This window comes from Poecilia reticulata, chromosome 7 (assembly GCF_904066995.2).
Source record: "Poecilia reticulata chromosome 7, P_reticulata-male-v2, whole genome shotgun sequence".
NCBI classification, from domain to species: Eukaryota; Metazoa; Chordata; class Actinopteri; order Cyprinodontiformes; family Poeciliidae; genus Poecilia; species Poecilia reticulata.
The window spans coordinates 26,086,582-26,101,404 of NC_088836.1; the positions used below are offsets into that span (position 1 = coordinate 26,086,582).

Consider the following 14,823-nt stretch of genomic DNA (forward strand, 5'->3'; position numbering starts at 1 on the left):
TGTGATGTGAAAAAAGTGTAAAAAAAATAAACCAAAGTTTGATAAAAAATTTGGTTTATTTCAATAAAGCCAAAAAAGCCACCTCATCCAAACAGATGAGAAATTTTTCCAAAATTAGCCTGTTTCCATTAAGCAAACTTGTTTTCTAAATGTCAAATTAAGCAATTATATGGTCAATGCAAATGCAACATGTGACTTTTTATGTCTTTCTTTCAACAATGAACTTCTTTTTTGTCATTCTGCCATGAAAACCAGGTTTGTGGAGTGCTAGAATAACAGTTGTCAACAGATTCTCCGATCTGAACTGTGAATCTAAGCAGTTCCTTCAGAGTTACTACAGCCATGGTCCTGTTGTGATGCTTATTTAACTAATATCCTCCTTGAGTTCATGACCATGTCAAGTTGGGTTTGTAGTTTTACCATTTGCAGTAGGTTGAACCATTCTCTCTGAGGTTTTCAAAGTTTGTTTGTGTTTTGTAGTGAGACAAAATTTGAAAAGCGCAAGAGATAAATGGAGTTTTGCAAGACAGAGGAACATAATTTAGCACTAAAAAGAGAGAGCAAGATCAGCCAACCAAAATCAGGAGAGATGATGTTAGAAAAATAAAATGGTTTTTATGTTGTCCAAGCGGTGATGTTGTCTCACCTGTGTCCGAAAGGTCCCTGAGAGATGAGCTGAGCGCTGTGCGCTTCAGACCCTCACCCACTGAGCAGTTGTCATCAAAGCTCGTCCTTCCCAAGGTGCCATTCACAACATCACTCTTCACACCTACGCCTCCTCCAACCACGGTGCCCGTCAGCAAGCTGGGCCGCATCACACCTTTCTGTTTCTCCAGTTCCGCTGCAGATTTACATAGAAACACAGGGGATTATTAAATGAGAGAGAAAAAACACAGAGAAATGAGCTGCATAGCAACAACAACAACTTGGGTAAGTTTCCAATCTCATGCTTAGAAACATCTAGAACAATGGTTGTGATAACCAACAAGGACAGTTTAACTAACAGAAATGACCAGCAGATGGGGCACTTACACTCCACTCTGTATTTCTCCATCTCTTGGACTTCAGCAATACTCTCCCTGAGGTCGCTAACAAACCGGGTGCGGTCTTGCTGACTGGGTGCCATAAACACGATAAGAACCTTTCTCTCTCCGCCGAGACTGGATGAGGTCAGGCGGATGCCATGAGGGTAATCTAGTTAGAAATGGAGACATTTACGTTACGATCAAACTGAAAAACTAAGTTTAACTGAAAGGTACAAAATGAAAAAAAGTGTCTTACATGAGTTCTGAAACATGTGGACTTGCATGTCAACCAAAGGGAAAGATTGTCTGAAGCTATAAGTTACAGAGGTTTTCTTCTTTTGGAAGATTTTGGTTACCTGGTGAACAATGAAAAATTGATATATTCACAGTGCATGATCAATTATTTAAACTTTAATATCATAGCAGTCTGAAAGTCAGCCTTACCACCAGCAGGTCATTAAAGAGAAAGACCTCTCGCTGGTGAACCCCTGTCCTCTGAGGTCTGTTGGGGTCAGGCACCTCGTAGAGCTGGCAGCAACACACCAGGCGGCGATGGGGAAGGGACAGCACCTACATGCCCAAAGAAACAGACAAAATAAATTTTACAGAAAAAAAATCCATTAAATGCCATCTTGTGATGCCTTAAATAGTTATAGAAACTCACAGGCTTTTTGCCAACAATGACCCTTTCCACCGCTTGCACCTGTGAGACGTGATCATCATTGGTCCGTAACTCCCATTTCTGTATTCGCTGGTAAATCCCAACCAGCAGGTCCCGGGGAATATCCTGACCATTGTCCACACCTTGGATTAGATAAGGACATTAATGGTTTTAGGAAATAATGGCCAATGTTTCCTAATCCTGGTCCTCAAGGCACTCTGATCTGCATGTTTTAGATGTTCACCCCATTCAGCAAAACCCTGTTAATCAGCCTCAGTGGAAATCATGTGTGCTGAACAAGGGAATGCCTAAAACATGCAGGGCATTGTGTCTTGTGGACTATGGTAGAAAAACACTGCTTTAAAAGGATCCACAATTAGTTTTAACAATCAACTTTATAAGAGTAATACTTGTAGATGTAAAAACAATACAGTAATAATACTGTAGGCTGTTTAGTTTTTATACAGTTTAATAAAACATCGTCACACAAACATCTCCATGTTGTTCACGCTGCAATTCAGTCTGGATAAGTGATGTTTAATGGTCCAACTATGCTAGCTGCATCCATAACAGTGATGAGTAACGTCATTAAGGTTTTTTGAATTGAACTGGAGTGTTGAAATTGATCGGAATGAAGAAATCACAAGAGGTAATGCGGATGAGGAGGACCAAACGGAGGAAGAGTTGGCCGTAGGAGCTGGTGTTTTGCTGCTGCTGATACCTTCAGCTTCGTAAATTAAACGATGAGTGACACATACATCTGGTCGAACTGTGTGATCTGGTAAGTACTTCTATAGGCTCTGTGTCCGGTCCAGTCTTCCTCCAGGGCGGCAGTAGTGCTCCGTTACCATTTAAAAGAGCTCCCAGTGCTGTCTGTCTGATATTTCTCCCAGTGTTTTTTGTTCCATTTTCAGCGAGGTTTAGGACTTTATGGATAAAAACTATGGCACAGCATTTATTTTTAGCTTGTTAAAGCAACGATCGCCAGTTTTGCTCATACAAATCACTCAAAGTCTTCTGGAGAGAAATGTTGAGGATAAAAATCTAAGTCCTTTGGAAGTTGTATTCGGCTCCGGCTCTCTATCATTGCACTCTTCTTTTTTTCAAATGGGAAGCATTCAGATTCACCTCACTGTTTTTTATTTATTTATCAGTCAATAGTATGTGGTATTATTGAAAGCCTTCCTGTGTTTACTCTGTAGATTCCAGTACAGAATGGACCTAATGACGTCATCAACCCAACAGGTTTAAAAATATAACAAAAGACATACATTTTTTAAAGTAACTATGAGTTTGGTGTATCACAAATGGCAATTTGTTAGTTAATAGGAAAATTACAACATATTTAGGCCAACATATTGAGCTAATCTTGGATCCCTTTATCCAATTGAGGCCTTAACAGGAAGGAGTATGTGCATGCTGAAACTCTTGTGTTTAATAAAGTGTTGCTGTTAGCAAATGGGTCAGCACCTCTCAAATTCTTGATGAAATCTTCTAGTTTCATCTTCCTCTCTGCCTTGATGTTGGGGCTGTACATGTCCGTGTTGAGGAGGATTATGGCAAACGCCAAAATGAAGATGGTGTCAGGGTTCTGGAACTGCCGAACCAGGATTGGATTGCACACGCAGTACCTCTGACTGAAAAACAAAAGGAAGTAGTTGAAACCTTATAGCTTTGCTTTAGTCAACACCCAGCCAAAATTTACATATGGGATCCCATAAGAGTATAAAATTGACTCAAAAATGGGCCCAAGAAGGGATTTTCCACAGACACATAATGTCCTTTTATAGGTCAAGTTAAACTTTTATCAATACCCATTTGAGACACAGTTAAGATCTGGCAAACTGTAACTGTTTGGACGCAAAGTTGGACTGGACGCTCATCTGTCCTTGTCAATAAAGGTTTTATTGAGTCTACTGAAAGTGTGTCTCATTTAAAAAGCTAACTTAGTATCCATTGAGCCTGATTAAATCTTCATGGGATCCACATACAGCTGTTTTGCTGGGCGAACCAATTGAATTACATTTTTCTTCAGGTATTTTTCATATACAAACCTGAATGCCTCTATGAGTCTCTCCACCTTTTGGGCTTCCCCTTGAACTTTAATTTGCGCCTGGAATTTCCTCAAAGCGTCATCAATGTCCATACCTGAGAAATCCATCTCATCCACCACACAGCTGCAAAAACACATACACAACTCAGAGGTTATAACTGAATTCTTACATACCAGGCATGCTTGAACTTGTGTAGCAGTATTATGTAATTCTGATCACATTTTCTGTGTATGGGTGTGGGTTGAGTAAAGCTCTATAAAATCAAATTGGTTCAACAGCTTCCTCTGTGGCTTCTGGGCATGTATGCAGATTTCCTCAGCTTTTATCAATCTATCCATTCATCCATTATTTTCCCCCTAATCCAGGAATGGGTCCCCCAAGGAGAGAAGCCCAGACTTCCCTTTCCTAAGCCACTTGGGCCACCTTCTCCAGGGGAATCCCAAGGAATTCCCAGGCCAATCGAGAAACATAGTCCCTCCAGGGTGTACTGGTCATCTTCTGGGTCAATGGTACGTGCCTGGATCACCTCACCAGGGAGGCATCCAAACCAGGTGCCAGAGCCTCCTCAACTGGCTCCTCTCAAAGTGGAGGCGCATTGGTTCTACTCTGATCCTTCTTGGATGATCAATTTTTCCAACCTATCTCTGAGGGAGAGTCCAGACACCCTGTGAAAGAAACTCATTTTGGCCGCTTGTATGCGTGATCTCAGTCCCAGAGGGCAGATGTGGGTAGGAAAATTGATCGACCAATAAATCTGCACCATGACAGACCGGTACAATCCTAACATTACTGCAGACGCTGTTCCAATATGTCTACCAATCATTTTCATTCTTACTTTTTCCCTCATTTGTGAATTTCTCCAAATGCAGAAGAATAAGAGGGCACTCTTCCCTTTTCTGGCACAAGACTTACTTTTTGTCAAACTATAAAGTTCATTTAATCAAGACACTTAGAACATTACTATAGGTAGACTTTAAATGATATCTTCTTTTTTTCAAAGGAAAATTGCCACCCAATGAGAATCAAACTTGTTGACATCTGGAAAGGGTTACAAGAGACATTTTAATCCTTTGGGACTTCAGTGAACCACTGTGGGAAATCATAGCCACAAACGGTGAAAATATGGAAAAGCATGAAACAGTGGTGAACCTCATTAAGAGTGGTCAGCAAACCAACTCTTACTCCAAAAGTGCACATATCATCAAAACTACAGGCTTCTCCAGTCTCAGTTAAAGCCAGTGTATGGGGGAATGTTTCTGTCATAATTCAAGAGCACACATTTTCAGTCTGAGAGCAGGATTTCATGTCTTTCTTCTCAAAACTTGTAAAGCTTGTACTCCAAACTTCTGCGCTCTTTCAAATATTCACTGTGCTTTCTCAAGTCACTGCTTGCGCTTGGAATAAAAAAAGTATCGTCGCCTGGCAACCTCTCGGCCAATAGAATGAAAGTGTTATGCTGGGTGCGTTTGTTTCCTTCTATTGGGTGCGCCTGTGTGGCTACTATCGATTGTAACAACCTGCGCCGCCCAGTGGATGTAGGGAGAAACAACAAGGAAGAAGTTTTTTTTTGTTTTTTTGCTCAATTTACTAAACAACATCTTGATCCCCAAACCTTTTGGAAAATATTCTATGGGCTGACAAGAAAACCATTTAGAAAGGGTGCATCCCAAAACATCTGGAATTTCAAAAGCCAAACACCAAACAGTCCCAAAAACACAAAAATAATCATTTAAAAAGGAATGTTTTGGTCTCAAAATCCAGTTACAATGCTGAAGCATGATGTTACATGGACCAATTATGCTTGAAAAGTTTATAAGATCCTCTGAAGTAAACAATTCTGTTGAGAAAAGTCTGCTAAATTCCCCCACAGTGATGTAAAACACCCAGTTATCAAAAAACTTGAGATGGGACAGTTATATATTTGGTTCAGGTGGCATAAACCATTTTTATAGAGGGTCATGTTGGCTTGAATCCCTTTTTAACTTTGCAAATTAAACTATTTCTAAACCAATTTCAGCATTTAATCTAATACATGGAGAATCAATGTTTAGCTTTATATTGTACAAATCTAGAACTCAACCCAGAACAACTGTAACCAACATTTAGTTTTATCAGAACAAGAATCCAGAGAAACTCCTACTAGCTTATAAATGATGGATTACTTATTCTCATTCTTATTAAACATGAGAAACCAATATGTATTTTCATACTTTTACCTTTTTGTCTTTTTTTGGTTTTGTTTGTATTTCCTTTTAATTTATGTAAAGCACTTTGACCTGTCTTGTTACTGAAAATGTGCTTTATAAAAAAAATTACCTACCTTACCTTGCCTAATCTTATTGATTTTTATATAAAAATTAGTTTGAAATAAATCCTTTTTACACAGCACTTAATGTTCATTTTGAATACTTACTCCAAAACATCTTTGTTGAACTGTTTTTGTCGGTTTCCAAGAAACTCGCCAATCATCTGCCGGCTCAGGCCCTTTCTTTCCAAAAGAAAGCGAGCGATCCCAACCGGAGTGTCTGACACGAAGCCTCTCTCTATCAGGTACTGGATGCCCTTTTCTGGTTTCCTAAAGTTGACGCAAACAAAGCATGAACCTTATCACTGTACATGCATGGACAGAGAAGTGTTGTGCTTTGTGGAACTTCAGCTTACTTGTTGAAGAGATTGAGACCGATGCGGTACTGGCGTCTCTGCACCACGTCGCTGTTGAAGGGTGGAGAGTCCCAGCTGTGGCGGCTCTCCCTCTGATATGTCTGCTTGCCCAGAGGAGGAAGAGGCTCCTGCAGGCTGTCCTGAGATGAGGAGCCTGAGCTGCAGTTGACTGTCTCGTTGGAGTTGGTGGTGGAGTTGAGGGAGTCGTTGTCTCCGTCGGAGCAGCACGGCTGCTCCAGAGCGCCGGGCGGTAGAGCTGTCGAGGAGGAAGATGACAGCGGCGTGGTGGGGGGCTGCTGGGGTGAGGAAGAGGACGAGGGCGTGTCAGGGTACTGATGGTGATGGATGGGATGGTGGTGATGGTGGTGGTGGGCTGCCACCTGGTGAGGGATGTGAGTGGGTATGGATCTGCCTGGTGGCCTGGTCTGACCCTGGGCAGCTGCCGCCGAGGACGGGTGGGTGCCTGAGTTGGGGGTGTGTTTGAGGGTTTCCTGTGGGGAGGCCGACCCCACCCCGGGTTCCTGCTCATACACCAACTGTCTGCTCAGGGAGCCTCGGTCTGAACGATCGCTCATGTCTACTGAGCTGTCGCTGGGTGGCTCGATTGTGAGAAGTGGCAGGTGGGCCCCCCTCAGTCGGTAATCTCTGCACTCGGTGCATGGGGTGCTGCGCCGGCTGTTGCTGCTTCCCCCTCCTTCGGTATCCCTGCTGTCCTCACGGCCTCCGACACCCCCGCTGGGGCCCCAGTACTCTGTATCTGTGCTGCTGGGTGCCCGGTCAAGGGACAGAGGAGAAGATGGCATCCCGTCGTCCATGTAAAGAGTGACGTCACTGTAAGACGTGGCAGTACTGTCACCATGCATGCTGTGTCCCCCCCCAGCTCCTCTGCCTCTTTCTCCCAAGCCTCTCTGGGAAGACGGGTTGCTGCTGCTACTCCACATGCACTCTCCAAAGTCTTCACTGATTGGCCCACCCTCCCTGCTGCCCTCCTGGGAGTCATCGCGACCCGCGCGGCAGGTGAGGGCGTCATCTATGGAGTCGGCTAAGGACTTGACCTGGAGGAAACATGAGAAATTAAATGACTGAGGCCAAATTCTTCAATTATGTGTGTCTGAGATTTTAAAAGTGACTTCCTTGAACAGGTTCTGATAAGTCTGTGGGCTATGTAAAACATGCTCATTACATTTTGTTGCACAGAATCATTCTTAGGTAATGAGATTTTTGTCTGATCAGTTCTAACTATTTTTAAAATCCTAATGGCCTGTTTTAAGTCCTTTCGTCACTTTAAATCCAAATAAGCTGCTGCTGGCCACACCCCCAACACTTACACTCACACATAATAGTGGCTGCAAACTGATTAGCAAGTATATCTTTGAAAAGCAGAAGTGGAGCCTCCTGCACAACCAATAAGAATGCAGGCAGTCATTATACAACGCATACAGCAGTAAAACCAGCAGAAAGTACAGCTCTGGAAAAAATGAAGAGCCCTCCGCACTGAACCCCATTGAAAACCTCCTGGTTATTCCACCAAATATTGATTTTTAAACTTTTCCTGAGTTAAAACATTAGTGTTGTTGTTTCTAAATGAATATCGACTTGTTTTCTTTGCATTATTTGAGGTCTGAAAGCTCTGCATCTTTTTTGTTATTGTGACTATTTCTCATTTTCTGAAAATAAATACTAAATGTTTGCTTAGAATTTCAGAGACATGTCAGTAGTTCATAGAATAAAAGAACAATGTTCATTTTTCTCAAACATGGAACTATAAAAAGTAAAGTCAGAGAAACTGATCATTTTAAGAGGTCTCAATTTTTTTCCAGAGCTGTATGTGCTGGAGTTCTGCTTGGGTTGCTAGGTAACAGGGCTTGGCTCAACTGGGGTTGCTAGGTGACAATGTAAGGCCAGTTGAACGTGACCTAGCAGAGCTCATTTTCCAGACCCCAAAAAACATGAATTTATTGACAAAAAACATCTGCACAAAAATGTACAAAATTCAGATTAATTAATCTTTATTTATATGGCACCAAATTACAACACATATTAAAACATTAGAAACCAAACAAGTTCATTACATAATCAGTTGTACTACAGGTCCAATTTCAAAGCTAACCATTAAATATTTCTCAGTACCATCTAATAGCGTAAATGGAAACGACTGTTTGAACCTCACGGCTTCATCAGTTCTCATCAGTTTTACCTGTTTGGAGAAGGAATCCTCCAGATGGGTGTAGTCAGGGGCGCTGTCCGGATCCGGGGAGTGAGGAGGCCCGATGGCCACGTTGTGGGTGAAGTTGGTCTGCGTCTGCGCCTGCTGCTGCGGCTGGCGCTCATCGAAGGAGTACTGCAGCCTCATGTTGGACAGGATGATGCGCCGAGTCATGCGACTCTCTGAGGCCGAGCTTCGGAGTCGCTCAAAGTTCTTGTTCATGCGATATTGTCTGAAGGCCGTCTGAATGGTCTTGGCTGCTCTGCGACTTACAAAAGAGCCTCCGTACTTTCTCTCCAACATCTCCACCTGCAGAAGGTGAGAAAAATAATGTGGGCACCCAGTAGGGTCCAAACTTTTAGCGACGAGGGCCAAAGTTGTTAAGTTGTAAACATTTCTAAAACAAATCTTTAGTTAGCTACTTTTTGGACTATTTTTACTATGGTGAAGTTTTTACTTTTACAATTTTATTATGAAGTCTCTCTACTCTTACTTGAGTAAAATTTCTGGATTCCCCACCTAATGAATGAAAAACAAACATGATTTAACCAAAAACTTACCAAATAAAGACATACAGTTTTTGTTGAAGTTTCATATTTTGTATTGAAAGAAACTGATTTGGTTATTTTTTTTTACTTATATGAATTTTTCTCAGTTTTGTCCTTAAAATACCAAAATTTCCACTTAACTTTATATTTTTGACTCATCTGATGGTGTAATTTCTAAAGACTAAATCACTAAAATCACTAAATCATCAGTTACTTGACTTTTTACCAAACACATTTTTACTCTTACTTAAGTAATTTCTTGGTCGGCTACGTTTTACTTTAGTATAAATAAGTTGAAATAGTGCTGCTCTTACTTCAGTAAAACTTTGGATGCTCTGCCATCCTCTGCTAAAATCCTGAGAGGACCTGACTTTATAACGGCCGTTTTTATTCTGAGTCTCTTGCTTCTGTCCAGCATCTTTACCTTCTTGTCCTGCAGATCTGTGGAGAGCTCATAGCTGTCAGACAGGGCCTTGCACCTCTTGTTCTCCTCCTCTTCCTGTTTGCGGAGGGCCAGGCTCGCCGGCTGGTGGCGGCTCCGCAGAGCCCAGGCCAGGCTGGCCGGGCTGGAGGTGGCCACGCTGGCCGGGCCCCTGGGAGCCGAGGGGGCGCCGCTGCCGCTGTCAGTGTATCGCTCTGAGCCGTGGAGATAAGGCGACTGGCTGAAGGAGCTGTCTTTGTGAACGACCGTGTCCGGACACTGGGACTCCCCCTCCACACTGAGGAGGAGGAAAAACAGAAGCAGAAGTTTATGAGTCATTAACAGCTTGAGGAATTATAGCAGCAAACATTTTGACCTCCAGACCACAGTGGCTGAATATCAGCATCTACATGAAAAGCTGCTAAATATGGACTTACTTGTAAATTTTGGAGCGCCGTGAACCCAGCCACCGTCTACTAGAACTCATTGTCAACTTTTATCAGTTTATTTCATGCAATTTGAGCACCTGACAAAATTCCCAGAATGATTTTGTAACCGAACCAGCATAAAGATTTCTGCCTGCTGAAGAGTTGAGGGTTTAGTTAATATTTTGCCAAGTCGACATATCTTCCCTCGCTGTTGTTCTGCCCTTGTCAGACACGGATCGCAGCATTGGAACTTTCTGAAAAGTCAGCTGCTACAAAAACAAATTTCTGCAGCGCCACATACCAGAAACTCTATCCTAACAGGAAAAACCAGCGTGTTATGTCAGCAGCTGTGGAGCAAAGCCACCGGCTTACAGGGGAACCAGACAAAACGCATTCAGTAAAACTTCAGATTATCCAGAAAGAACCACAAGTTACTCAAGATTAAACTTATCAAAACTTATCAGTAAATCGAGTTAGTCCAGAAATCCTTCAGTCCTGCTGGTTTCAGACCAGAAAAGTCCACCCGAGTCTTTGTGTGTGTGTGTGTGTGTGTGTGTATGTGTGTGTGTCACATGTTTCCTCCCTCGTTTTGGCCACGCCCCCTTCTGTCATCCGTGCCCGGTCCCACAGGGTTCAGCCGGGTTTGAGGTGTGTGAACATGACGATCAACTCCAGAAAAATGCTAATCATAACAGCAAATAATTTCTAATTGATTAATCAATACAAAGAAAAGCCAAATCCAGCATTTATTTTCCTCTTCCTGATTGGTCACTCTTCCTGTTGGACATCAGAAACTTCCTGTGTGAGAGTTAATGAGGAGGAGAGGAAAAGCAAACGTTTCCTTTAATTTATTAAAATCAACAGTTGATTCAAACATCCCGGCTGCTGCTTCACATCCAGAGCTGGAATGTTTGCAGTGGGCAGACTGGGAAACGTCGTACAATGCAGCGTCCTTCAGCCGGACATCCTGCCTTTAAGCAACACATGACTTGGCTCAATGATTGTTGAGAGTTGCGTAACACGCTTTAACAAAAAGACTATAAAGGAGGCAGTGACTGCCATAATCTACATTTGTACAGCTGACCTAGTTACACTTCTACCATCTGCAATGTTAAAAATGTGTTTGTTTTTCCTCCAGTTTTTTGAGCTGCTGTGAAGCTGAGTTTTATTCCGCGCAGCATCATTTTTCCAATCCACCTCCTCCTCCTCCTCCTTGGCTCCTTAAATAGAGGAGCGGGGAGCAGGGAGGGGGTTGCTTGGTGACGGTTGCTGTTGGACTTTTGTGGGCGGCGAGGCAGTTGTTAGGATGAAAGGCGTTGTTGCCATGGCGACGTGTTGACTGTTATCATCGTTAAGGTGGGTGTTGAGGATGCTGCGCAGGTTGTGAATGACGGTCTGCAACCTTTTTTACCCTCAGTCAAGATGAAAAGTAATTTAGAGACACGAATTTTGCATGAAAAGAAAATCGCAATTTATAATTTATGATAAATATCTACAATCGGAGAAGAGTTTATTATTTTTATGTCTGTTTTCTTTTTGATTATTTTATAATAAAGAAAATATAACCCTTTTGCAAATAGATAAGTACATTTTCTTTTACTGGATGTTGACATTTTCAGAAAATATGTCAATAGATACATATTTATTTACATAAATAAATATGTAGATGTTCATTTATGTAAAAAAATTTTTTTTTTTGGCAAGAAAAACAGACATTTTTTGCCAAACTAATGCAAACTCAGCCTGACTTTATGCTGTAAAACATTAAAACTCATCCAGAATCTGGACAATCTTTGAGGTTTGCTCCAAGTCTCCTCCGTTATTTTATTTTTTTATAAAGGGACATTATTCATTCTAGATCCAAAACCTAAAAGCATCTTACAGGTTTGCTGTGTTAAAAGCATCTAGTTTTCAACAATCATAAAATCGGGATTTTTGTCAATTTCTTTCAAAATGCTCGATATATTTAGCTAAGCTAAATAAAATACAGGAAAGCTGATTTGGGTGCAGGAAAGTTGGCTTTTTGGTAAAAATCTTTGGATAAACACGGTTCTTTGTGTTGTACTGAACATTTTCCACTGCAAGAAAATTATGTCAGCATTAATTTTACACTGATTAAAAATGAAAAAAAGTTTGATAAAAAAAAAAAAAGGTGATTATTTTTTGTGATTAATCTAAAAATTTCTGAGTTTTTCTAGCGGATTTTCGACTTTTGAAAGTTTCCTTGTTTTTTTTTCTATAAAATTTTAGATCTGTCATGAAATGGAGCTGGGGGCCACAAAAACAGTCAGTCCAGGGGCCACAAATGGCCCCTGAGCCACACTTTAGAAACCCCTGTGTTATAGAGCACTAACAAAAAACAAATTATTGTAAAACTCAGGATTCCCACCAGTAAAAACATGAACATAGTGAGCCAGAACCTCCAAAATGTGCTAAAGATCAGCTGTGTTGGTTTGGTATCGCTCACTGCAAAAACACAAAATCTTACCAAACATTTTAGTAGTTTCTACTGCAAATGTCTTAGTACACTTGAAATAAAACAAAAGCAAAATAGAGCAAAATAGAAGAGCTTGTAATAAGTTAATTATTTACTTAAAATAAGCTCTTATCTCTTGCTGAAAAGTCACTTGTAAGTCATTTTCTCTTATTTGATATTTGCAGAATGAAAAGGACTAAAAATACTTAGTAAGATATTCTGTTTTTGCAGTGCTGCAGACTGAAGCTCAACTTGTACAAGTAAAACTGACAAAGAAAAGCCCTTCATCAAATTATCGAATCAGGGGAAAAAGTCTCATAAGGTTTAAAGAACCTTAAAGAATTTACCTCTCAGCTGGTGGGATGCACACACACCTCCAAAATGCACATATGGTTGCTGGGAGACAACCATAGTTGTCTTGATCTTTAGATCAACTACATTGGTTTTACTTTGTGTTAGTCAGATCTGGCAACCCTGGTCAGTATTTATCCAGTTAAAGTGCCTGAGTAAGAAGATTCAGGATCTTTAACTCCTTCATTTTATCAATAAATTCAAATCACGGCATCATGAAGCAAAAAAAAAAAAAAAAAAAAAAAAAATCAGGACCAAAGTGCTTTATTTAGCTGGATTACAGTGGGGCAAATCTTTGAACAACAGCTGGCCTTGTATGAAACTTTAAATACGCTTCACTGCATCTTAAACGCTTTCAGAGTTGGAAGCTTTAATTTAATTTTGTTTACAGTTACGATTGTTATTAACTCAAGTGATGTGTTGTCATCTAACAGCGAACGATTCATTTTGTTTTATTGGAGACTCTATTTGTGAACTTTATGCCATCTGTAAGCAGCATCCTGTCTGCTTTAGAGGAAGGCCACAGTTTTTATTTGTCCTGCTCCATTCAGCTGCTCGGGTTTATTTTTCTGCTTCTTTATACAAACTGCTGACATTTCAGGTGTTACTAGTCACAGCTGGATCTCTGTCCGACCCGCGTCAGGTTCTATTCAGCCGTTCCCATTCAGCCTGCCGGCTCTGCAGGATTTCCCCAGCAACCACGCGACCCAGAAGTCGGATCATGTTCGTCCACAAACCTTGTACTTTTCCAGCCGTCAAACACAGACAGTCTCTTTGTTTACTGCACATTACAAAATCCTGGATGTGTTTTGTCTACACAACTTTGTTCGCAAGAGCTTCCTTTGCATACAAAATAAATATATGTTTAATTATATATATATATATATATATATATATATATATATATATATATATATATATATATATATATATAAATTTATTTGTAATTAATATATATTTAAATATGTATTTAATATATCCATTTAATATATATAATGTACATTAAAATATATGAATTAATATTTTAATATACATTAACTAATATTAGTAATGGTTATATATATATATATATATATATATATATATATATATATATATATATATATATATATAAATTAAATATTAATATTTAATATTTATTAATAAATATATATTAAATATATATTAAATATATATTAATTACAAATAAATGTATATATATATATATATATATATATATATATATATATATATATAAATTTATTTGTAATTAATATATATAATTACATTAAAATATATGAATTAATATTTTAATATACATTAACTAATATTAGTAATGGTTATATATATATATATATATATATATATATATATATATATATATATATATATTTGTAATTAATAACACTTAACTATATGTAGTGACTTATATATAATTTATTTTTAAGATAAAATTTTAGGAATTAAGTTAAGATATTTTTAGTTGATACAATCAATAGTAGCCACACAGGCACACAAGCTAGAAGGAAACAAACGCACCTAGCGCAACGCTTTCATTCTATTGGCTGAGAGGTTGCCAGGTGACGGTGCCAAGAGGCAGTTCCATGTTTCATAAGTGAGCAGACAGTCGGAGCAGAGACTAAGTGTGAGGGCAAGGAGAAGTTTTGAGTATAAACGTTACAAGTTTTGAGAATAAAGACATTAAGTCCTTCTTTCAAGATAAAAATGTAAGCAAAAGTACAAAAATTGTTGTACTTTTGCTTACAAAAGTACAGATATTGTTCAGTCTGACAATATCTGCTGTCAGACTGAACATGGGGAATTTTTCTGCTCTTGTGGCACAAAATTCCCCCATATCTAGTCTCATTTATTTGCCTATTAACACCAGTGAAAGCGAGACCTGAAAATCCTGACAAAAATAACGTCATTGTTTATAAACAGTCTGTACACTTGAGAACTTAATCTACAAAAACAGAAAATGCAGTTATGGCATGTATTTTAAAAAATGTTTTA

At 39.7% G+C, this 14,823-nt stretch overlaps 1 protein-coding gene across 4 annotated transcripts in view; it reads right to left on the reverse strand.

Annotated features, from left to right (window-relative positions):
- iqsec2b (IQ motif and Sec7 domain ArfGEF 2b) overlaps positions 1-14,823 on the reverse strand; it is a 51,944-nt gene that overhangs the window by 6,368 nt on the left and 30,753 nt on the right. For 3 of the 4 annotated variants that reach the window (XM_081609187.1, XM_008414354.3, XM_081609186.1), the window contains exons 2-12: positions 9,580-9,874; positions 8,599-8,916; positions 6,402-7,456; positions 6,154-6,315; positions 3,741-3,863; positions 3,157-3,323; positions 1,690-1,829; positions 1,470-1,595; positions 1,282-1,381; positions 1,033-1,194; positions 647-841 (exon numbers count right to left, since the gene is read on the reverse strand). In XM_081609187.1, the coding sequence (XP_081465313.1) occupies positions 647-841; positions 1,033-1,194; positions 1,282-1,381; positions 1,470-1,595; positions 1,690-1,829; positions 3,157-3,323; positions 3,741-3,863; positions 6,154-6,315; positions 6,402-7,456; positions 8,599-8,916; positions 9,580-9,874 (2,843 nt within the window). Of the gene's footprint in view, positions 1-646; positions 842-1,032; positions 1,195-1,281; positions 1,382-1,469; positions 1,596-1,689; positions 1,830-3,156; positions 3,324-3,740; positions 3,864-6,153; positions 6,316-6,401; positions 7,457-8,598; positions 8,917-9,579; positions 9,875-10,013; positions 11,494-14,823 lie in introns of those variants that run through there. The other variant, XM_081609185.1, reaches the window with a different exon arrangement.